The sequence below is a fragment of the Neovison vison genome, chromosome 4, assembly GCF_020171115.1.
Source record: "Neovison vison isolate M4711 chromosome 4, ASM_NN_V1, whole genome shotgun sequence".
NCBI lineage: Eukaryota > Metazoa > Chordata > Mammalia > Carnivora > Mustelidae > Neogale > Neogale vison.
The window spans coordinates 15,557,649-15,583,454 of NC_058094.1; the positions used below are offsets into that span (position 1 = coordinate 15,557,649).

Sequence of the window (25,806 nt, forward strand, 5' to 3'; positions counted from 1 at the left end):
TCCAGAATGCTAAATCATTTACTTGAAATTCAGTTAATGCCCCACAGGATGCCTGTAACCAGTGAATAATATAGGCCATTCTTTCTCCAGCAGCCAGAACACATGGGCCAGGAAGCAAGGGATAAGTACATCTCATCTCCCTGTCTTCACAGCTAATGACCAACTTGCATTCCCCCACCCTACCCCCTCCTCCCCCAGCAATGGTTGCAACTCTAGTTCTGCTGGTTGAACAGTCTACAGTACCCAAGAAAAGAATGATTTCACCAAGGGACTCAACAAAGCCTCCACTGATCTGGAAGCTTAAACTGCAACCTAACAATTTTGAGCTCGTCATGACACTGAAGAGACAGATGAAAAATGAGGTTACTGAACTGGTTGGAGCTATGAATTTTGATTATCAAGGGTAAAGAGGATGGCTCTCCAGAGTGAGAAAAGGGAGGTGTGTGTCAGGGATGTGAAACACCTCCTGGGTTTGCCATTTCTAATAGTAAAAGATAATGGAAGTCAGAAATAACTCCACAGAGACAGGACCATCAAGAACACAGATACCCCAGGAATGAATGTCGAGGTGTTCCAGTCAGATAAAAACCTACAAGTCAGCTGAGAGCTGGCTGAGGGCAAAGAGAACATAGAACGGGTAGTAGAGAAAAGGAGTTAAAAATACCAACTATGGGGTCAGGATCAATGGCGACAGCTAAGACAGAAGTAATCCTTGCATGGGTCTTCTTATGTTTGACATACATATTTATGGTCTTACCTAATTTCTCTCTTTCCTCTTCTAATATTTTATAAAAAGTTAGGGCACCATAATAACAAACAAACATAGTAACAAACAAACCCAAAAAAGTGGGCATGGCACAAATATCCTGGAATTGGTAACAGTAACTAGTAAGACGTTTGAGCTTTCCACCACTGGGGGAAAGACAAGCAAGTGATGAGATGAGAGAGAACTGCAACAGGTTAGTAGGATGCATTTTGTTATTATTCCTGCTGTTTGCAAATTTAAGTCTGGAAGAAAAGTATACTCAGAGGTTGAGCAGCCAAGCTCACTGGTCTAGAACCTTTTGAACACTCTTCCTATGTTTGGGGAGTCTCCCACCTTAGGAGAGACGCCTCACTGGGGTAGAAGCAGAAACTGGCTTTCTCCGCCTCCCTTGCAGCAGGAACACAGGCATCATGTTGGCCCTGGGCCTGGAACTTCAATTCTTGAGAAAGACATGAGGAGCTACAATGTAGAAAGTGCCAGCAGACCTTGGAACCAGATTACCTGGAGATTTGACCTTCAAATCTCAGCTCTGCCTCCCACTAGCTGTGTGATCTTGGGAAAGTTACTTAACCACTCAAACACTCTACCCAGGCCAGAGGGCGTTGTGAATATTGAATGAGTTAATATGTTTAAAGAATTTGGAGTGTTGAAATTCAAATACAGAAGCCACTAGCCACTTGTAGGTTTTGTTTTTTTGTTTTTTTTTAATTTACTTATTTTAGAGGGTGGGAGGGAGGGAAGCGGAGGGAAGGGGAGAGAGAGAGAGAGAAAAAGAATCCTCAAACAGATGCCAACACAGGGCTTGATCCCAGGAACCTGAGATCATGACCTGACCCGAAATCAAGAGTTAACTGTCCGAGCCACCCAGGTGCCCCCACATGTGGTTATTTAAAACTAAATTAAAATTAAAAATTTTTAAATTCAGTTCCTCAGTCACACTGTCACATTTCAAATGCCAGTAGCCAGTGGCTACTTCTCTGGATAGCGCAGATGTAGAACACTCCTACTTGCGGCAGGAAGCACTACCAGAAAGTGATAACTTACAGAGTACTTCTGGGCCCTAAGAAGCCCCGTTACCGGTCCTGTTATCAGCACACGGCTGTCGCTGCTGTTACTTTATAGCACGCCCCCAGAACTTATTTCTGTTATCTTGAAGTTTGTACATTTTACCACCTCCAAGTAATCCCCTTACCCTCCACCCCTCTCTTCGTGTTATTATTAATACAAAAGCAAGGTAAATATTCAGCTGAATTTAAGGTCTGGGGGAGGAGATGGACAGTGAAAAGCAACTAAATGTCACTGGATAAGAATTGGCAGCAGTACCAGGAGCAGCAACTGCTCTTAATTCGTACTTTATTACGGGCAAAGTACTGAGCTAAGCACTTCGCAGGACTTGTTTTAGTTATCCCCTCTCCAAACAAACACACAACCCGAGAGGTGAGCACGAACACATCCCTACGTTACAAATTAGGAAATTGAGGCTGAGGAGTGGTCTAACCCCGAGTAGTCCTAGAGCCTGGGGCTCGGGCTCACTACATTTGCAGGTCTGTTCAACTTCTAAGTCCATGACTTAACTACTACCCTAGACCTCACCGAATAGTTACTGTGTGCCCCTGGGGCCGTGCACTGCTCCAGATGCTGCAAAACAGCAGTAAACTAAAGAGCCCAAGTCCCTGACCTCACAGAGTTTACATCTAGTTGAGAAAATAGGTACCGAAATAATAAAATAATTAACCAGAAGATAATGAGTGCTATGGAGAACAATTACACAGGGCGGGGTAGGTGAGCTCAGCTCTGATGGACAGTCAGGGAAGGCTTCACTGAGAAAACAACATTTGAACAGAGACCTGAAGCGAAAAGCAGATGAGGTGAGAAGTAAGGGTGGACGGAGGGTGCGACAGGTCAAAGAGGCCAGTGTGTGACCTTTAACCCTCATTCTGAGAGAGATGGGAAGGTTTGGGCAGGAGTGAGAAGATCTGATTTTCTGTTTAAAGGATCGCTCTGGCTGTTATGAGAAGGATAGATTTTAGGGAGGAAGGGCAGAAGCAGAGACCAAGGAGAAGCAGGCCACTGCAGTCATCTGCACAAGGGTAACGGTGCTGTGGATTAGGGTGCAGCGGCAGACAAGTCAGAGGCGGTCACATTCTAGATACAAACAACAGGGTTTACTGATGGGCTGGATATGGGTCGTGAAACAAGGAAGAAGCCCAGGACAACTCTGATTTTGCCCTGACTGAATGAAATAGTATAGTTGCCATATTCTGAGGTGGACACGTCTGGAGAAACAGCTGGTTTGGGAGAAAAAAAAAAAATTAAGAGTTAGGTTTTGGAAGGTTGAAATGTGCAATGCCGGTGGGAAGGAAATGAAGTGGAAATGGGAAGACAGTTGTGTATGTGAGACCTGGCTCTGGAGAGAAGGCAGGGGTACAGCTACAAAAGCTATGAAAAATGATTAAGTGCACAGTGTTAGAAGAGCACACGAGAGTAACACACTTGGCCGACAGAGATCGGGCCGTGTCAGGCAGGACGGTTAAAAAGGAGCCGTGCTAAGTCCGTCAGGGGTAGGAAGGTGCTAGCTATTTCCAAGTGGGAGAAGAGCACCCCCAGTAAAAAGAACAATGTGTACTGAGGCCAGAGACAGGAGAACATTCTAAGAACTAGCATAAAGAATGGTGAAAGTGAGATTAGGGAGTTAAGCAGGGGTATATACCAGGGGTATATAATATGGAGTATTAAGGAATAACTGAAGAAGGTAAAGTTGTGTAAAGAGTGGGTAAAATCACGAAAATTTGTAATTTAGAAAGATCACATGGCCTACTAGACAGAAAACACTGGAAGGGAGCAAACGCTACAGCAAACACACCATGGGAGACTCAAGGCCCAAGATGGGGATGAGGCCGGTGAACTCGCCTGAGAGTCAGTCAGGTCTGGAGATGGAGCACATGCCGGGCGGGAGGAGCCCAGAGGAGAAGGAGGACCACCAACTTGCTGGTGCAAGAAGCTGAGCCGATGATATCGCCATTTACGAAGTTCTAGCACCCCATACGGAAACCACGGGGAAAAGTTCTCCCTGACGCCTGCTGAATTTAAGGAGCACATGCAAGCGGGGATGTCAGCAGGATGCCTGGACAGGCGTCAACAGCCTCAGCGGCACGAAGACAGGGATTCAAGTTACAAGCGTAGAAGCATAGAAGCGATCTCTCGGGAGGAGAGTGTAGTGTGGAAGAGTGGCTGAAGAACAAGTAGGAATACAAAGATTCAGGGGACAGAGAGATGTAAGGAGGGCTCACCAAGGAGACATGGAGAAGTGGCCAGCAGCTAGAAGGAAAAACGGACACGTGTTGTCGTAAATGAAACTTAACACTTCAGGAGGGAGGGGGTGATCGATAGTGGAGAAGTCAAACAAGAAAATGACCGAACGACAGCCACTGAGCTTCTCACAGGGCGTGTTACCTCGGGCAAGGCCCGGAACTGTCAGCCTCCGCTTCCTCACTTCCCCAGGAATGTTCGTTACCCGCCCTGCAGGCTGGCGTGAGGATCCGCCGGAGCGCGGAGAAAGTGCCAGGAGGGCGTCAGGCACACTCGGCACTAAAAAATGCTCTATATTTCCTGCCACACGTGGCAGACAGGTCACGGTAACAGGGAGCAGAGGTGGGAAGCATGAACCCGCGGAGCCAGTGACCATGAAGTACCATGTCCAGTTTGAAAAAGAGCAAGAGGCAGAAAAGAATGAGTCTTTTCCCTTTTCTTCCACTCTCTCCCGATGCCTCTCTTCTCCCTCCTTCCAAAGGCAGCTGGGAATGCAGTCATTCCCACGAGCGTGTCAAAGGGACCTGCTCAGTTTATTGTAGAGTCTACACAAAGAACCGTGTTTTTGCAGCCTTTTCCCACAGTCATCACGAATCTGTGATCTGGAGGCTGTGCTCTTCAGAAGGGCAGCTTAAAGTCACCAGCGGTCCGCACACAGACAAACATCCCACAGAAATGAAATCTATCAATTCGTGATTTCAAAAATCCTTCTAACAGTTTTTGAAATGATAAGCGAGGTAATGCTTATCAAATGAAACATTCTAACTACATGATTAAGGAGACCTTTGAACAACCGAACGGACTTTCAGGTTGGTTTCGACACAGAGACGTTTCCCAGATGGCATATGCTTTCCCATCAGGGATTAAGGTTCTACCCCTCCTCACTCTCACCTCCTCAGAGACATGGGGGCAGGTGGAACTGAGAAAACTGTCCCCCAAACTTGCATTTCTAATGTAAGAAAAATTTTGTTCTACATAAAAGAGTTCACAGATTTTTTTTGCCCCATATTACAACCATTCCCATCCTATTTCTTTCACGGCCTCTTTGCTTTGGGATTGACTTTGTAATTCTTTCAGTGCAACTCTGAATACACAAAGCTTTTATTATATGACCTTCCGACCTGCTTATTCTGTGTTACATCCATCAAACTCAAGATTCCTGGAAAAGCCCTAATTACTGAGGATCTCCATTTTCTCACACACATTTAGATGAACTTCCCGTTTCTATACAACTCAGCGGTGGTTGGTGATACAGGGCTATCTGGTGGTAAGGAGGCCCTCTGCTTTACAATCAGAACAGTGGAAGAAGTGTTCCTTGCTCTAGTGTTTGTGTGAGTGTGTAGAGGGGAGATAGCAGGAGGAGGGATATACATACTTGGTGTTAGCTCTCCTGAAGAAAGCACACTTGAGAGGAGAATGGTGAATGCTAAGTTTCATGGAAGGACTTTCTTTCTGGGCACTGGGAACCGAGAAGACCAGCCTTTGTGACAGCTGGTACCATTGGGCAGTCAGAGCATCTCGTCATGTTCCGTGTCTTCTCTGGTCTTCCAGTCATACCCTCTGTGAACCAGAGGATCTTAATAACCAAAAGAACAAATTCACCATTTCCATTATCATCTAAAAGAAAGGGAAATGCTAGTTGTTTTTTTCCTTCCGTTCCCGCTGAGTATCCATCAGAAAACCCATCCAGTATGACTGAAGGAACTATAAAGAAGGCAAAATACCCATGTCGGAAATACTACATTTTCCCCTCTAAGTCTGTAACCTCTAACATTCTTAATTACCACAAAGATTCTGCTAAACAGGACGTCTGACTTCAAATTCCTTCTCTTTGTACCATTATTACATAACTACAGCATGGAATGAGGGCGGTCCCTGGATATGAAGCTGGATCTTTCCTTCAGTTATCACATCTCACCCAATACAATAAAGACTGTGGAATTACGAATACTCCAGTAGTGCATTAATGCTCCTTACCCTTACGGGCTCCATTCACTCCCGTCCAGCAGCCTATCACATTCTCTGATGCTGCCTTCTCTATAATTAATATGGCCTCCTAATGCTTGAAATTACTTCCCACTACTAAAGCTATCAAATTACCTTTGGCCTTCCAATTCATCTCCTACGAGAAAGGTTTTGCGACTAAATGAAAATGAAGTCCATCCATCACAAACCTAATCAGAAAGCCACTCGACCCAGGAAAATTAAAACAATAACCAAGACAAAACCAGTCAGATGCTTCATAGTCTACATAAAACTTTTTAAAACAATTTACATAATTTAATTCTCATTGCCCAGAGAGATTAAATAACTTCCTTGAAACCTAACAGGGGGCAGAACTGAGTACAGGGTAGCCACCAAGCCTGGAAACGCAGAAAATGCTATTTCATAATGCAGTGTCATATTATATAATTAAGCCATGTATTGTGTGCGCACTTACATTCCCAGACTTGGTGGCCATCCTGTAAAACCCAGATCTTCTAGCCATAACTTACTTCTATCGATTCTCCAACATGTTTGACTCCAGAAGTGCTAAAGAAAGGAGCAGTCAATGGAAAATACCCCCTGATATTGAGATGGTATTTAAACATTTATAAACCAGCTTTCATATTCTGTTTTCCAATTTAATTTCACAGCAACCTTGTGCATGGAGACTAAAAGAGGCAATTAATATTTTCTGAGTGCCTACTATGTGAAACCTCACTTCCTGTGAAGGCATGAAGCATTTTACTTACATTATCTCATTTAATCCTTGTAAGAGCCCTCCGATGTGTCACCCTCGTTTTACAGGTTAGGAAACTGAGGACCTGAGTTTACAGGTAAGGAAACTTTCGGGAAGACAAGTCCCTAGCCCATGCCCCACGGTTACCCAGTGGAGAAGCAAGGATGAGGGGGCCTTCTGATTCCAACTGCAGTGTTCTTTCCTCTACCCCAGTGAATATTCCTTACGTGTCCCATAAAATGTCACACACTGAACATGGAGAGACTTCTCCCTCAGGGCTTCTAAAATAATTAATCATGAACAAATCTATATCTGGCAAGAAAAAAACAAGTTACTCAACCTGAATTAACGAAGCACAACAGAACGAGCGCTGGAGAGATGTGGGCTCGGTATACTTTTGGTATGGGAAGGACTGAATATTTTAATAATGTAAACATAAAGCATCAATAAAAAACTGGGGACAAAAGATTGACTTCATTTTTATTTCAAATCCTTAAAATTCCTTCATATTCACACTACAGCCACTTTTAAATTATAACACAGACAAATCAGAAGGGTCAATACTGGGTTCTCTAAAGTTTTCTTTTTTTCTGATAAAACAGTTACATATAACAATATTCTTTTACTCAAGCAGTTCTTTATTACTAACAGAGTCCCCCTCCCCCTCTTATGCAAGTCAAATCAATGTGAAGAGTCACTTTTTCTTTAGACTAAATGTCCCAAACCTTTACCTTTGGGCAACTGGTAATAAGACAGGTCGTTAAGATCAGAAGCATAAGGGACACCAGACAAAAGCATTCTTCCTCCCAAATGAAATCTACAACTCAAAGTAAACTAAGTGAACTCCATCTGTCTTGAGGCATGACAACAGCCTTGAATTACAGGTTAAAACACCAAGTTTCAGAAGCACCTGGCTGGCTTAGTCAAAGGAGCACTGGCTCTTAATCTTGGGATCCTGAGTTTGGGCCCCGCATGCCATATAAAGATTACTTAAATAAAACTTTAAAAAAAAAAAAAAACCCACAAACAAAAACACTGAGATTCAGAATAACCTCTTGAGAATAACCATGTGACCTGAGCGAGTCCCTTAACCTCCTGGAGCTCAGAGTCCATCACATCTACCCTTCCTAACTGGAGGATTGCTGTGATCATTAAAGAGGTCAAGGAGCCCCGAGGGCTTCTCTCTCCTTATTTGGAGTGAAGGAAATAGTTTTCAGAGTTTCACTCAAAGGCCAAGGGACTCTAGCCAGGGGATATTTTCAAATATGATTTAAGCAAACCATCAATAGCCCTGGGCAAATATAACTGGGGAAGCTGGAGGAGAAATAAATTCATCATTGCCCAGGCCTAGGCTAAATCTTCCAGAACATTTTAAACACAAAATCATACCCATATTACAGATGGTCTTGTTACAGTTTTATACAATTTGGATCACAATGAACTACTTATGATTAAATGATTTTTAAAAATTTGCTTAGCCTCTGAATGTTAGTTATATAGGAGATGGTGTTCCATTATTTAATTTAGAAATCCAAACACTTGGAATGATAGGTATCTTTCTCCTCCCAGCTCTAAGAGCTAACAGAGACTCCCTTCCCCATCTTTTTCTGCAGAATCAGGAAGTACCCTTCACTCTTTAGTCCTGTGGCCATATGTAACAACTCATTGAACTACCTTTCACCTTTTTTGGGGGGAAAGGTCCACAACACATTCCTGTTTATATAATCTCATTTTATTTACCACTACCCAGTGAGGTATGCAGGACAAATACTATTATCACTCTGATCCTAGAAATAAGGAAGCTGTAGTACAGAATTAGCCTGGCTTTTCCAAGGTCACTGCGTGGCAGAATGAGGATTAGAAGCCAGGTCTTTATTTCCCAGCCCAACACTCTTATCAATCAAATCCCAACTGCTCAGGAAAGGGGGAGAAAGAAGTAAAGGTGATTGCGACTTATTCAGACTTTATTTTTAGACTAATTTTGTCTGGCTTTGTGAATTTTCATTAATTTCCACCTTCATTGTTGATGAGTTAGTCACTAACAGGATCAGATCAGAAATTATAAATTGTTTTAAATTATTTCCTCATTGTTAAATATAGATATTCAGTTCTAAGTGTTTCATAATGAAGTGACTCAGGGACTGAGCGAGCCCCATCTACATGAGTCACTTGTTGAACTGTTACAAGAGATTTATGCAAAACTCTTGGGAGGTGGGCAGGGAGGGGAGACAGAAATAAACATTTACCAAAAAGATGACTAAATTAAGGGCAAAAAGTGAATGTAAAACTTATACATTTTTCCTTCCAGTTTAGGCTGTGGGGTGGGAACAAGACACAAGTGACTCCTTACCATTTAATACCCAGTTTGGGTGGTTTAGGAGGCCTCATGAATTTAAATCACCCTGTAGTCAGCTTTTCTGTGGTAAGAGAAAGAGATTAAAAGTTAACAGGATAGAAAGCCAAGACCATGCCTTTATATGGCACTTTTCCCTCCCCGGTGCTTTCACATACAGTATCTCAGGGTATAATCAAGAAATTATCCAGAGATAGGAAGGGACAGATACTACTGAGTTCAGGCTGCAAACCTGTTGAAGGTCAAAGGGCTATTGAGGAGATAAGAGCTGAAGAAATCTCAATCGTTCAATCCAATTAACACCAAGCAATTTACCACTGTAACACCATTTACCATTTCACACCACAAAGGCGAAACACCTGAATTTCTTACCCTGGCAGAGCAATTTCATTAGTATTACAGAAAATGTGGTAGGACATATCCCAATTTCATCTATGTTTTTTTTATAGGTGCTTTAAGGAATACCTTAAGAATTTCTTCTAAAAAAAACACTTTGCATTCGATGCTCCTGCTGGGGCTTTTTAAAACATGGTGTAACCACACTGTACTCATCAAATTTAATTTCTGATTTTACGAGAGGGACGCTCTAAGCACACCCAGGATTTAGTCTGTTTAAAGTTCCTATTTTACATTTCATGTGACGTTTCTGGCTTCTGTTACATGTTAGGGGCTAAAATAAACCTCAGGGTGACAGAGAGTAATGTGATGGGTAGAGAGGGTTTGTTCCTCAGTACCAGTAACATTCCAAGAACCACAAACAGCTGAGGTAATGAGAAGGTGGCCGCTGAAGCACGTGAGACCCCACGTGTCAGGCGAAGGGAAGGTCAGGGATGTATGGCAATTAATTGTGTGATGCCATCATATTAAATTATTTCTGGTTATTTTGTCCAATTTTAAGTTACAGTAACTCAGTCTTTCTAAATATCACTTTCTATCAGAAGATAATAAAATTACTTTAAGATGATATAAAGGATAGAGGCGCCTGGGTGGCTCAGTGAGTTAAGCGCCCTCCTATTCTTTTCAGCTCAGGTCATGACTTCAGGGGCCTGGGATCGAGCCCCCCATAAAGCCCCTCACTGGGCAGGGAGTGTGCTTGAGATTCTCTCCCTCTGCCCCTCCCACCTCCTTCTATCTAAAATAAATAAATGAATCTTTTTTTTTTTTTAAAGATGAAATACAGAGTAGAATAATTAGAAACTAATCATGACAACTGACCATATTACTCTAGCCCATGAGAAATGAACACAAGGATTTTCACTATTTTAAAGAATGTTGTAGGGGCGCCTGGGTGGCTCAGTGGGTTGAAGCCTCTGCCTTTGGCTCCGGTCGTGATTCCAGGGTCCTGGGATCGAGCCCCGCATCGGGCTCTCTGCTCAGCAGGGAGCCTGCTTCCTCCTCTCTCTGCCTGCCTCTCTGCCTACTTGTGATCTCTGTCAAATAAATAAAAAAAATTTTTTAAATAAAAAAAAAAAAAAAAAAGCCCAGAAAGAAAAGAAATGAAATTCAAAAAGCTCCAGGGGTTAAAAATCTGGTTTGGCCAACAGACACATGAAAAAGTGCTCAACATCACTTGGCATCATGGAAATACAAATCAAAACCACAGTGAGATACCACCTCACGCCAGTTAGAATGGCTGAAATTAACAAGTCAGGAAACAACAGGTGTTGGCGAGGATGCGGAAAAAGGGGAACCCTCCTACACTGCTGATGGGAATGCAAGTTGGTACAGCCATTCTGGAAAACAGTATGAAGGTTCCTCGAAAAGCTGAATATAGAGACACCCTATGACCCAGCAATTGCAACACTGGGAATTTATTCCAAAGATACAAATGTAGTGATCCAAAGGGGCACGTGGACCCCAATGTTTACAGCAGCAGTGTCCACAGTAGCCAAACTACGGAAAGAGCCTAGATGTCCATCAATGATAAATGGATGAAGAAGATGTGGTATATACACACAATGGAATATTAGGTAGCCATCAAAAAAGAGAAATCTTGTCTTTCACAATGAAGTGGATGAAACTAGAGGATATTATGCTAAATGAAATAAGTCAATCAGAGAAAGACAATTATCATATGATTTCACTGATATGAGGAATTTGAAAAACAAGATAGAGGATCATAGGGGAAGAAAAGAAAATATGAAACAAGACGAAACCAAAGAGGGAGACAAACTACAAGAGACTCTTGATCTCAGGAAACAAACTGAGGGTTGCTGGAGTGGAAGGGGGTGGGAGGGATGGGGTGGCTGGGTCATGGACACTGGGGAGGGTATGTGCTATGGTGAGCGCTTGAATTGTCTAAGACTAATGAATCACAGACCTGTATCCCTGAAGCAAATAATACATTATATGTTAATTTTTTTAAAAAACTGGGTTGGCCAGGACACAAAATAATGAAAGATATAGTGCTGCCAACGGCAGAAGCTTAACGCTTAAAGAAAGAAACAGAATAAAAAGTTTCCTCACAGTGACAGATCACTACCCATTGGCTCCACTTCAGAACAAAAGAGCTTTTCCTTACCAATACAACTGCAAACTCACACAGGGCTTGAAAACATAAAACCCGTTTATTTATATTCTCTCCACTTATGCTCTTTCTATTCTCTCATTGTCAAGAATTTATGGGGATCACACATTTGAAATATAGCTGACAACTTGCATAGGACACATCAGAGCAATAAATCCAATGCATTTTCCTCTCCCGATATGCTTTCAAATGGGTGCCACTAATAAAGTAAACACAAATTACTTAAAGACGGAAATGTAGCTCAAGGACTATTGCTCTGTGCATGTAGGTATATAATTATGCTATTCATTGAACTATCTTGCTGACATCTTTGAATGATACTTGGTTATCTAAGGAAACATCAGAAGTTATTCCTGAATTACTGAAGTTTTACTCAGTTGTCTGGTTCTTAGCTCTAGTACGAATTCCCCTTATCACCACCAACTGGCATATGAGAAATATAATCTCTTTCTTGTTGCTACAAATTATACAGACTTAGTGATCAGGGAACTTCAAACCCAACCAGCCACGGCCATGCTGCTTGCTGGCCTCCACAAAGACCCCATTCCCCCAATTCCACTCAACGCCTCTTAGTCACACCATGAGGACTAAGCTCCCCTCGGTCTATCCCCAGCACCACGAGACCCCTTTTAAGGAGAGTGGCCCTGCCTTCAAAGAAACATAATCTCTGGCCTTTCCCCAGGGGGGTTTTCTACTGTCTTATCTCCTCTCTGAATCTGAACTCAAAATTCCCTTTCAGATACTATTTAAAATTGATCAAAGGAAAGGACTTCTCCTTTACTGAATGTCCTGGGCCAGGTTATAAATTAGCCCAACTATTCCAGGTGCTCTCGTTTTCCATCATTACCAGACCTCCACAACCTGGAGTCTCATCCCCACTTTAAGAAGAAACTGAGGCTCAGGGCTAGAGCAGAGAAAAGCCAGAATTTAAGCAAAAGCCCCTTTCCCCTCACTCTGATTTTAAGTACATTGCTACTGTCTCTGTCAGAGGATTTCACTGTTACTATTATTTCGTAGCTGTTTTGTAGATACATGTCCAGAGGCTTTGTATCTTCACTAGACCAAGCATGCTACTGGCAGGAACCAAACAATCTAATTGTGAGGTTAATAAAGAACAGCTTTCGGGGCACTAGGGTGGCTCAGTGGATTAAGCCTCTGCCTTCAGCTCAGGTCATGATCTCAGGGTCCTGGGATCCAGCCCGGCATCGCATCGGGCTCTCTGCTCAGCAGGGAGCCTGCTCCCCACCCCTTCTCTGCCTGCCTCTCTGCCTACTTGTGATCCCTCTCTCTCTGTCAAAACAAGTAAATTTTAGAAAAAATAAAAAAATAAATAAACAACTGCTTTCAACACCACACTTTGAACACGCATTTGTTTCACGGTGAACCTTCTTAACATCTGGTGATCGAGCCCCCCATTCAATCTAGTTTCCTGCCTCCCTTCCACTGCCCATTAGCACCACTGCTTGGTAATTGGGAACGGCTTCAATCTCCCAACTCTAATTTTAACACTTATCAATTATGGTGAAACATTTGTTATGGAAGGAGCTAAAATGACAATCTAAAATAAGGGCTTGATGCTATATATGGGCCAGGCTCAGTGTCAGAAATTAATAGGAGTTGGCTGTATGAAAGAACACTCCCATCATTTAACTAACACAAGTAATTAGCTACCAGGACTGCCTGGGGCCACTGAGGCCCAGGAGTTCAGTGTCTGTCTGGAGCGCTCTGGTGAACTAGGCCTTTCAAATGTCTATGCTTTTACTGCCCACGTTGCTGCTGTGTCCCCCCTGCCTGTCCTGGACCCTCTTCTCTTCCTTCCCTCGAAAAGGAAGGAATTTCCTTCCCTCCACTCTCCTGAATCAACACTCCACACAGGGGTCTTGTTTACTTCACAGACTCTGAGAGCCCAGGCAATCACCGCATATTTGTAAAAAAAACTTTTCCTTCCTCTTTTTCACCGTGGGAATAATGCACAGTCTTTTCGGAGGCCTTTCCTGATCTGCACAGAAACATCTCCTAGGCCCATTTCAGAATTTCAGGTAGGGAGTGGGACGCACTGCCCCCTGTTCCCTGGATGCCACAGAAAAGGCTGCAAACTGCAGGCCCATCCTCTGAAGCATGAACATGTGGAGATGACAAAAGTAGTTCCCGAAGTGGGTTCTGTGGTGCACCAATCCTTCCCCCGAAGAGATTTTCTAGTTAAAGAAGTTTAAGAAATTAGTAAATGTACTTCCTTTGGAAAATCACAATGCATAAAAGCATATTAAAGGCTTTGGAGTCTTTAAGGAAATTCTTTCAATCAAGCATTCCCCAAACTTATTTGACCACAAAATCCTTTTTCCTATTATACTTATTCACATCCTGATTAATCGGTATTACAGAGGAAACTTTTGAAAATGCTGCACTGGAGACACATTAAGTCCCAGTAGAGTGTAAACATTTTATAATTCTGATTAAATTCCAACACTTAATACCTACAAAACACTAAGATGGATTTCTATAAACCACCCGTGAAAATCAGTCTCATGATAGCACAAGCAGAATGTTCACCTAAAAGCAGCGACAACACTTGGTGACCTACAAGATTTAGATCTAGGTTCTTTCCTACAGAAGTAACTCAATTAGTGAAATACTGTATCCAGACCTACCTACTCTCTCTGTATAACAGACAAAATGGTACCAAACACAACCTTAATTGGGGCATAACTGCAGAAGGAGTTCTAAAGCACCAGAACAGAAAGTAATTACCAGTAATCACAGAAAGAGACACATTCCGGGCCAAGTAGCTGAAGAGTGAACACCCAAAGTCAACTTTTTTTCCCCTTGCTTAATTCCCACACCTGGGCAACACTCCTAGAGACAAAAAGGGTCATATATGAAGCACTAGGAAACTTTTGACAAGAAAGGTGGTACAAGACCGTGCACCATCTTGTGTCAAATACAGGGAGCAGCAAAGAGGGTCTTCTTCAGTTCTTTCCCACATGGCTCCAAGAGATTTTCACTATTTCCACCAGCATCTCTCACCTCCTTGCTATTCTGCTGATAACTAATTTCTCTCATGCTCAGGGATCTTCTGTCCCCAAATTTTTTAAACCCCCAACTAACTTCCCCTTCTTCTCCTTTTGTCAATGACTCACAATGTGGAGTACATTTTTGTTTAGTCAGTAGATGATCATATCTAATAAACTACATCCTCTGGCCTGAAACTTCCTTCAGATACTATAAAACATTCATTTTCTAAGTAAGAAATGCTTCCCAAATCTGGTTAAAGTAAAATGGTAACTCCCAACTTGCAAGATACCTCATATGATTTCATGTTCAAGTGGTGGGTCTTAAGGTATAAGATTTACAGAAGGCAATGCTTACCAATCGATGAAGGGTGAAGGGTGAGGAAGCAGAGGGAAGTGATATGTCAAAAATCGTTCTAAACCTTGTAGTTGCATAATGACAAGGCTGAGGTAAGCTATACCTTTGACCCACCTTGTTCTTTTATTATACCTAAGATTGTGTTGGTTTCAACAGTTTACCTGAGGTATATTTCTACTTTTCTAACTCTCACCACATTCGTTTGAAAGGGCAGATTAAATGTTCAGGTTAGCTTATCAAGTAAAAACAACAGTACACAGGGCTATCCATGAACAGATTTGTAAGAAACAACACAAGCAGACCAATTTAGCACCTAGTTGCTCTTATTCGGTTAATAAAAATAATCACCTTCCCCACGTAGGGACTGTTATAAAACACTGACTTAAGAAAACAAAAACTAAATATATGGCAGAAATCCAATTTAAATGCTTTTAAAAAATATTACATAATCTAGAAGATACACATAGCACAGAGGAAAGTAGTAGCAGAGGAAAGTAAGGAAAATACACATACTCTGATTTTCCAAAAAATTAACACACGGAAGCAGTCCCTACTAAAAGAATGGTATACAGGTAAAATCTGGCAAAGATTTAAAGTTTGTTGAACTGAAATTACACAATTAAGCACCATGACAAAAAAATAAACACCAAAGTATAATATGAATCTCACAGTGTAGGTTACTTCTGCTAAGCTCTAGGACTGAACTGCTTATCAAAAAGCACCCAGGATGCATATTGTATCCCTGACTGCTAATAATGTGAGGAACTAATCTGAGCCCCTTAGGACATCTATCATTCAGCTTCATGGTGCTCATCCTTTTTCACCAGAATTAAGGTGATTGGCTGCAAGGACCATCCCCATGACAGTGGTTAGACCCTTTATCATCTCTTATTTGGAGAAACACACACCTGAAAACGGATTTGAAGATTTCCTGAACCAAACTGGTATCCACTCTCTGGCATCTGAAGCCCCAAGATGGGACTACAGGTTTAATTTTAAACAATCCCATAAACACTAAAATACACAGTATGGAAATGCACAGCATTACCAATGTTCATTCAATACCAATTCAAGGTTTCACTCTGAGAGGCATAATCCCTGCTCAACTAGTGAAATGGCTTGATAAGCAGAGTACCAGTAATAAAATGATCCTTAAATCAACTACTGCCGTGACCTGCATTACTACTCAGTTTCTGGCACACAGTAGGCACTCCTAATGTGAATGAATGAATCACCGAACAGCCTTACGTATGTTACTCAACTACTCTGCACATTTTAAACTTTCTATATATAAAAATAGGCTTTCTCTGGCCTAGTTTCCCAAATTGCCTGAAACTCTGACATTGACACAGTAAAAAGATGCCTCCATTTCAGGCAGAAGTCACAGAGACAGAGAAGTTATAGACCATGATCCCCATGTGGAGGCTCCTTCAACTTTCCTCTTGGATTACATACCACTTCCTCAGGAAGGAGTTTCCCAACCCCCAGCAGTACTATGCCCCCTGAGTTATTAAGTCTCCTTGCATACTTTATTTTCCTTTTGTTGCACACACCACAAGTCATTAAATAAGATCTGTATGGCTCTTTGTTAAACGTCTGTCTCTCTCTCTAGACTCTAAACATCCTGAAGTTGGTGGTCATGTGGGCTTTAGTGACTGACCTAGTTCTTGCACCCGGAAGTACCTGGCACATAGGTATTTAGTAATATTTATTCAGTGAATGTTTGAAAACAAGAAGCCCCCTTTTGAGAACAATGAGAACAACGGTACCCCTTCAATACACTCAAATAATAAGAGCTTAGAAACCAGGGGAAAAAAACATTAGGTCATCAGGCGTAATGTTCAGAACATCACTGCTCTCAACATGAAACTGAGACGAGTTTTTCCCTGGCAGTCCCAGTGAGAAAAGAAGTAACTGTACCACAGGGTGTCAAAGCACTTTCATCATGTGTGTGCTTCATGAATGAAGTCTCCAAAGAGTTCAGAAACATCTCTCTGTGGTTTGACATGAATATTCTAAAGACCTGTGACAGGTATACACCCTGTATCCTGAATGTCTTAATAAATGACTTAGAGACTGTGATTTGGGGGGGGGGGTGTTAGGGATCACTGTATAATATTCCCTCTATCAACTAGCTTGGACAAAGTCTTAACTTTTTTTTTTTTTTTTTTTAAGTTGCAGAGCCCTGAAAGAAATACCGATTCTAAATAAAATCTTCAGGCATTATAGACTGTGGTAGCTCTATTTTCTCAGAGGACAAAGACAGGCAATCTGAGAGCTTCTGTTGGATGCCAAAGGGACTTCCCAGAGATTGCTGGTAAATGGATCCACATCTCTAAGGTTCCCAAGGAAACTTCTAAAGCCTTTTCAGAGCCTTTTCTGAAGGTCTGACCTTCAGAATCTTGTGAAGGTGAAGCAGGAGAGAGACTTCTATTTAAACAATACACTCTAATGCTCCATGATGATTAAAAAACTTTTTTTTTTTCCATTTCTGTGACCACATGAAAATTTACCAACAGAGAAACTACAGGGTGGGTCAGAATTTTGGCAAATGTTGAAGTAATGGGAGTACTACTTGCCTTTCAGAAAGATCTTGTTCCACCTTTTTTAAGGAATATGTTTGGAAGTCTAAATTTGCAAAAACCCAGTATCTTATGTCTCCATCAAATTTTAGGAAGGTCAAAGGTTTGATACATAGTATCTAATCTGATTCACATAATAATCTTCTGAAATAGGCAGGCCAAGAATTTTGTAGATGAAGAACATGAGGTTCCTAAAGGTTAAGTTTCTTGACCCAGGTTCATAACGTAGGAAATGGAAGAACCAAGAGTGGAAGAGTTTCTGATCTCTAGACCATCGCTATTCCTAAGGAACTGCACCACTCTGGCCCTTCTCAAGCTGCTGTTCATTCTTCACTCCTCCCCAAAGTAAGCAGTAAGATAGAAACATCTGTGACTTCTATGCACATAGAGTGCATAGTCAATGAAAAGTGCAAAATATTTCCCTCAAAATAAAGTCATATCCCCAATATGTCCCTACATCTGTGAATCCTACAGTTTAAGAGAGAAAAAAAATTCATATTGAGTTCTTTAACTTCCAAAATCTGATTTCTTATCTATTATGTACACTATGCTATCACATTGCACAACATCAAAGGTAAAGATAGAAAGGCCTATCAAATAACCTCCATAGAATGTTAAGTAAGGGTCAAAGCAGGACTGATCTAAGTAAGAGGTCCAACTCTGATCTTGGTGGCAAACAGACTTTGTTCTGTAAAGTCAGCCTTGTTCTTTTAAGTCATTGGTCTCTAACCATGGATACATATTAGAATGAGTTTTTACAAAAACGCTGGTGACCCAATCCTGCTCCAGAAATGAAATCAGAATCTCATTAGAATAGGGACAGGATGGTTCTGAGGGTCAGCGGGAGCTGAAAACCTCTGGTCTAAGTGCTTTTTGTTATCCACTTTCGTAGTTTCCTGTGGAAGGAATATTCACAGTCCAAGGACTAACAGCCACAGTGGTAAAAAAAACATCAGACTTTTACAAGCTGAATGAGTTTCCACTTCTTGGATATTAGCAGATATGCTTAACTCACAAATACTATGCTTAATAACTATTAACCATTAAAAAAGAAAAAAAACACAAGAAATTTTTTTAGAAAACACAGAACTTCATAAAACAATAAACATATAATTATGTAATGCCCATTTAAGTAAAGCTTAAGTAATAAAACATTCTTAAAAGTTTATCTTCCACTGAATAGTAGCCAATCTTCTAAAGTATTTGATTTTTGGCATTTTTCCCATAGGTAGAAGTAACAAAAGGCAAATAAAGAAATCAGAAGTACAAGACACCCTATTACACAGGTATTTGAAATCCGTTCAAAGGGGAGTTTCCACTGCTCAGAGGACAAAGGACTTCTCAGAAATATTACTGCAATCATATTGCTCATTTCTTACTCAACCCGGTACTGCTGAAAAGGATGTCGCTATGTTCCCACCTTAACTGCCTTATGTGTTGTTTCTGTGACAGCTGGAGTCAACAAAAATAAGTGTGGCTTCTGGAAAAACTAAAATGTCAGCCTTCTTTATTTTTAAACTTGCTCTAAAACTCTCCCATATTATCTGAGCCTATGAATTTTGCAATAGCTGCATATTAGTTAAAGCTGGAGAATGAGTAACTCAGCCTGGTCTAAGTGTATGCTGCAGTAAACATAATAATAAAAACACGTTCTATGCACCTTTTTAGCATTTCATAAAAATTCTACTCGCATTCGAAGGGGGCTTCCACTAAAGATTTCAAGACCCCCCCCCCCAAAAAGGGCAAGAAAATCTAAAATAGATGTAACACTCTAAATAAACCTAGGTGGCAGAGCTGGGAAACTGCTTTAGATTCCTTTTCTATAAACTTCTTAATTAAGAAGAAATTAATGACTGCTATAGTAATGATAAGGAAATATTAAAGGTTAGAGGAGAATTTTGATGATGTGTTTCTGTTTCCAGGTCACTGAGCTATAACCAAATATTACCAGGTGAGTGGTATAAACTTACATGACTTATTGCAGACTGAACAGCCTTTACGTAATGGCTTAGTTCCCGATCCATCATGGCCAATTCGACCATTGCCTTGTCCATACTGTATTCACTACTCACTTCAGCTGTAAGAGAATGAAAGCAAATTACTATTGTACATTTAAAATGCCATCTCTGGAAAAAGTCACTTCCATATAACCCTTACTAGTCAATGATCTAAACAGTTCTGTAAAAGGTATTGCATATTTTTTAAAGACCTCCTTAACATAGGCCTGCTTCATTCAAAATTCTGAGAACACACCCAGTAGAAGCAAGCTCAAAGGCTGGGGTGGAAAAAGAAAGTAGACTTAAGACTTGGGAGTTTGAAGCCGTGCCATTTAGTTGTGTGATCATAAATCAACCACTACATTTCTCTGGACCTCTGTTTCCTTTTCAGTTTTTCCTTTTCAGTTAAATCAGCCCAGCAGCACGAGGTGCACATGCACCCACAGGATTATTAAAGATCAAATAAGAAGGATTTCCATTTCCAGTACATTAGGTTACATGGACCAATTCTACTGAAAACCAGAAAAATGCTCAGTTAATATAAAGGAAGGAAGGGGGGATAGGAAGGAAGGAAGCAAGGAAGGAAAGAAGGAAGGAAGAAAACTCCTTAAAATAAAGTTACAAGAGAGAAACAACCAGGGCAACATCAAAAGAAAATAAGAAAAGCAAGGCAGAGCATAGAACAACACAGTCACATAACCTCCCCCGTGTCAACTGGGTCTTTACTCCTCAAAATATAGAGAAACCAAAGTAATGCCACCCTTGGTCCTCTAGGCTGCAGCAGGGCTGGTCTTGGCCACTGAGCAGAAAAGAGGTAAGAGAGAAAGAAAACAAACCTGTTTCTGAGAACCTGTGGCCACAATCCAGCTCTCCTGGATTTGCAACCTGGGTTCCCCTCACCTGAGTGGTCCGGGGAACCCAAGCTCTGATCTATGTGAGATGGTCTCACACTGAGTACCTCCAGGTACTCCCCTCTGAAAAAGACATTTTTTATCCTAGGCCTCTACTAATCCGTACAAATAATTATGCAGGAGAATGAGCAGATTACAGGAGGGGGAAAATAGAACAAAATCAACAGAAAAACCTTACAAACCTTAAAAAACACAAGAAAACACGACACCAAGGGTAAGAATCGGCAGAAACAGATCTACAAATGTTTCAGATATTGGAATTATCTATCAGTTAGAGTATGAAACAATTATGCTTACTATGTTTAAAAAATTAAAATACCCTTGCATAATAGACTATACAGAGTGGCTAGCAGATTGGAAAAGTGAAGAAATGTTCTTAAGTGCTTTTAAACTTTTTTTCAAGCTCTAAACACACAATTTAATAGATCAGGGGAAGATCAAGAACACAAAATATACAAATTTTAATATTAAAAAGGCTGAATGAAAAGAAGGTAAAGCTGACTTAGTCACATTTGGAAATGCACACACTCAAAGATTCTCCATTCAAATACCCTAGCTCAGACAAATGTCAGGATTTCTTGTCTACTCTGTAGAACAATAGGACATATCCCAAAGTCAAGAAATAATATAAAATGCATTTACATTTGGCTTTTGAAAGTGATTTTCCTAGACTTTAAAATTATGCTTCAATTTTACGATAGTCAATTATAAACACATTTCAGAAAAAATCTCCTGGATTAACTTGCTTCTGGTACAATGTCTCTTGCTTTATATTACCCGGACTTCAGAGACTGTATATATATCCTGATATAAGGTTTTTTGGTTTTGAGGAGGGGGAAGGGAGCAGTATTTACATAAGAAGAATTTGTATTTGCATTCCCAAAATTAAATACAACATTTTTAACAAAATCGTGCATGAGAAAGGACTCAAGTCATATTACAAATAAAACTGTCAGTGTTGTGAAAATGTCCAAATGTTAAAAAGGGAGACAAACTGTTCAGGTGTTGCTGATACCAACATGTATCTGCTATGTATACAGCAACCGTTTGTTAAAAAAATCACATTAATTACTTGGTGACCAGAAAGAGAATTTTAAGCAATTTATATCCTGATGGTTTATGACTTATACAAAGGCAGGCATTTTACTGTATTTGGTTAATCTATGGAAATTGATATAATGTTGGCAATCTCCCTCTGGAATTAAATGAGTTTATTTTTGAAAGCACATAAAAATGTGCTTTTGACATTAAAAATGCTATGAAAGAATTGGCAAAATAAAACAAATGGGAGGGGCGCCTGGGTGGCTCAGTGGATTAAGCCGCTGCCTTCGGCTCGGGTCATGATCTCAGGGTCCTGGGATCGAGCCCCGCATCGGGCTCTTTGCTTGGCAGGAGCCTGCTTCTCTCTCTCTCTCTCTCTGCCTGACTCTCTGCCTACTTGTGATCTCTCTCTGTCAAATAAATAAATAAAATCTTTAAAAAAAAAAAAAAAAAAAAAAACAAAACAAAAAAAACAAATGGGATCATGGTTCTCATTATCAAAGTCCCAAGGATGCTAGCAAGACTTGAACCACATGGCAATTTCAAATCACAAGGCCAAGGAGACCCTGTCTGCAAAGAAGAAAACGAATGACGGCTGGGCCAGGTTTGATGGCATGAAGCCTAAGGCAAGAATCTCTGGAAGCCATGTGTGGCTCCCTGTAGCCTCAGCAAAGGCTCCAGGGCCCAAGAATGCTGGGACATGCTGAAGATGGAAAACACCAGAAGATCAGGAAGCTAGTCCTGAGAGGCACTGAGACCCACACACCCCACCTGGATGTGAGCCAGCTCAGATCACTTTGGCTACAGTCAGTGTCTCAGGCCACTGCAGAAGAGCGCTGGAGACCAGAGACCGAAGAACGAGGAGTCCTACAGCAAAAGGAATCTGGAAGAAAGGCCATGAGAACATCCCTGTCGAGTAGCAGCCTTACATTTTAAGATTCTTTCGGTGATTCTTGCTGTTCTTCTTGTTAACCTTTATTTTCCTATTGTGATAAGAATCTCTCTTAAAACCGTGATTTCTACTCATGTTTCAGGAACACCTGGCTGCGGAAGGCATAGGGAATCTGTGTCCTGCCCTATTAACAACTGAGGTGAGGAAAGAGCATGGTGTTGCGGGAAGAAAGGCAAACAGGCCAAATCAATCCCGGAAGGATTCAAGAGGAACTTGGAATGAACACAGACACAGGAGTTGGCTGTTGACTAAAAAGTGAAGGGGTGGTGGGGCGGGTGTGTAGGGACTGACCAGCCAAAGTTTCCTTGCTCCTTTACTGCCCTTATAATAATCCCACTACCAAAATTCCCCCACTCTTACAGGAAAGACTTCCTAAAAATCCACACCAAACTAAATCCTATACATCCTTCAAGGGTGGGAACGGGGAGCTCAAGCCCTACCTGCTTTTAGACCATGCCAGCCTAGAAAGATCTCCTCCTTTCCTTAATTTATCTTAACAACTATACTTGATACTTTGGAACTTTGAGCCACAAATAATCTTGTCTTCTTATGTGCCTTTGTCTCATTTCTCCAAAGAGATTTGAACCCATTTGAGAGTGAGAAGGATGCTTTGGTATTCTCGGGAGCTAGTGAAGAACTACAGCATCTCTTCCCCTTCAATGTTCTCACATGGCATTATTTAATAAATTTGAAAATTAAACTTTCATCAAACTATAAACTGTCCAGCCTCAGATATCTATTGAATTAAAGTGTAATGAAGATATAGGATATAAACTCATTTGCTCATTGTATTTTCATGGTGATTTTTCCATCAGATAAAGCTGGGCACCAGCACGTGGGGCCAAAGGAGGGAGGGGGAAGAGAAGCAAACCAGTAATGTTAACATCCACAGAATGACAATCCCAGAGAGGAAATCACTACGGTACCAGAAAAGCCTGGCATTATAGATCAGTGCAGCTGATAAAGCATGGAAAGCAGTAACGACGAGAAAAAAAATACATAATCATAGCTGTAGCTAATAATTAGTAAGCACTATATTATGCGCCAAGATTATACTGAACACACCATTTACAGTAAATCTCACAGCAACTCCTTTATCTGCACTTTACCGACGAGAAGGTGAGACACTGAGCCGCTGAAGGGACCTGCTCAGCACCAGAGTAATGAGCAGCGCAACAAGGCTGCCAACTCAGGCTTTCTAGCGGCCTAGTTTGCACACTTGCCCGCCTGTGTTAACAGATGCATAACCATGAGGAGAAAGACAAGCACCTTCAACTCCTCCATGAATTTCCAGGGAACAACAGGGAACAAGGCCCCCAGCCTTATCATCCCAGCCACTTGGTGATCCATTCCAAGTAGGACACTACGGACTGTCACTCAAATGGTCCCATAAAAGCTCTTCCAAATTCCTAACAAAGAGGAAACTGTTAAGAAAAAGAAAATGATTCTTCCCTTTTAGAAGACTACTAAATTTTCATGGTAGTGAAGAGAGCGACTTTTCACATCAACAAGGCCAGCTGAAGGGGCTGTAAAGGCAACCAAGTCACCACCCACCGATGCCAGGAGATAAGGAAATCGACTCTCACTGCTAGGAAATCAGACCTGCATGAGGCCGAGGGCCCCAGGTGCAGCAGCCAAAGAAGTGGAAGCAGCAGCAGAGACACGTTCAAGGGGAAGTCTTCATGTTGCAGAGATACTTCTTTCTTTCTTTTTTTTTAAAGATTTTTTTTGTTTATTTGACACATAGAGAGAGATCACAAGTAGGCAGAGCAGCAGGCAGAGGGAGAGGGAGAAGCAGGCTCTCCGCTGATCAGGGAGCCTGATGTAGGGCTTGATCCCAGAATGCCAGGATCCTGACCTGAGACGAAGGCAGCCACTTAACCGACTGAGCCACCCAGGCGCCCTGCAGAGATACTTCTGAGTGGAGCAGTTTCAAAACCATTCCTACAATCTATGCCTCTGACTGCCTTCCCCTGGCCAAATGGGGTCTGGGCAATCTAGGAATATTCCCATTTCTTCGATGTGCCATTCAATGAACATTTCTTATAATCAACCTGCGCCTGTATTACTCAAATGAACCTAAGTGATATACTTGAACATTCCTTTGTAAGCCAGTAACTACACAGGGAAGTCTCACGGAGAGCTCGGGGAGTCTGTGAGGCCTGTGTAACCCATCTGGTGCATTAATTTGGAAACTGTTCCAAGAAGTTAGCACAAAAACTCGCTTCAATATATCCCCCACCCAGGCCCCCGCAAATCAAGTCCACAGGGCACAGATAATCTCTGATTTACAGTATAAAATTGTAATTTTCTGTAAGTACCCCAGTAGCAGGGCTGTCCTTCAAATCTGCGTGTCTGTGCTAAGGGATCCTGGTCAGCACCATCCCGAACACTGTGGACTGTAATGGTACCCGAACATTTTATACCAATGTTATTTAGAACAGAGAGGGCCATAGAATGAACCCCATTTTTAAAAGATGGTTTCTGTTTCACTTTTCTTTTTCCTGTTCAGTGGCAAACCTTAGAAGAATGACAGTCACTGAAGGACGACTTCTTTTTAGACTGAAGTGCTCTGACATTTATAGAATATACAGAGTGTCTGAATGGATGCAGTTGGCCTGCATATGGTTTTCCTAAAGTCAAACAAACCTATAATTATGCAATCTAAGCAGCCACGCTAGTCATTAGACACGTCATCTGTTACTCAATGTCAAAACGCACTAACAGCAATGTTCTAACTATTACTATTCCCTGTTTGAAGTGTTGAAAAAGGCATTAAAGTTACATGATCTGTACAACACTAAGCTGAAATGGGTGATTTCGTGTTGCAATCACTTCAACTTAAAACAAAATTCATGAGGCTTCAATGAGAGAAAGGTGATGGCAGGAACAAGTTATAGAAGCAAAACAGTAGCAATCAATGTTAGTGTCTCAAATATGAAAGACCGGGGCCAAAATGAGGCCAACAAAGAGGTTTGGGGGGGTGGGGAATGGAAGGGAGATGACAAACTAGCTACTTTAATCTATAGACTTGTGTGAGACAAATGCCCAGTCCTCCATTTATAACCAAAAGATACAGGTAATACGCCTGTAGCAACATGGTGATTCGTAAACAGCACAGCATGGACTCATGAGAGTTCGTCATTCAGGTTGAGTTCCAAGACTGTCTAGGGTCTCTTCACATTTTATTTGCTCAATACAATGCCATTTTAGGCCAATGGTTAAAAATGAGGGAGCAGAAGATTCTTTATCTTGGCTTCTCCATGTCCAAGTGGGCATG

At 41.5% G+C, this 25,806-nt stretch overlaps 1 protein-coding gene across 2 annotated transcripts in view; it reads right to left on the minus strand.

The window, feature by feature from the left end:
* NSMCE2 (NSE2 (MMS21) homolog, SMC5-SMC6 complex SUMO ligase) overlaps window positions 1-25,806 on the minus strand; it is a 213,545-nt gene that overhangs the window by 156,283 nt on the left and 31,456 nt on the right. For both annotated transcript variants that reach the window (XM_044244953.1, XM_044244954.1), the window contains exon 3: window positions 19,596-19,702. In XM_044244953.1, the coding sequence (XP_044100888.1) occupies window positions 19,596-19,702 (107 nt within the window). The remainder of the gene's footprint in view (window positions 1-19,595; window positions 19,703-25,806) is intronic.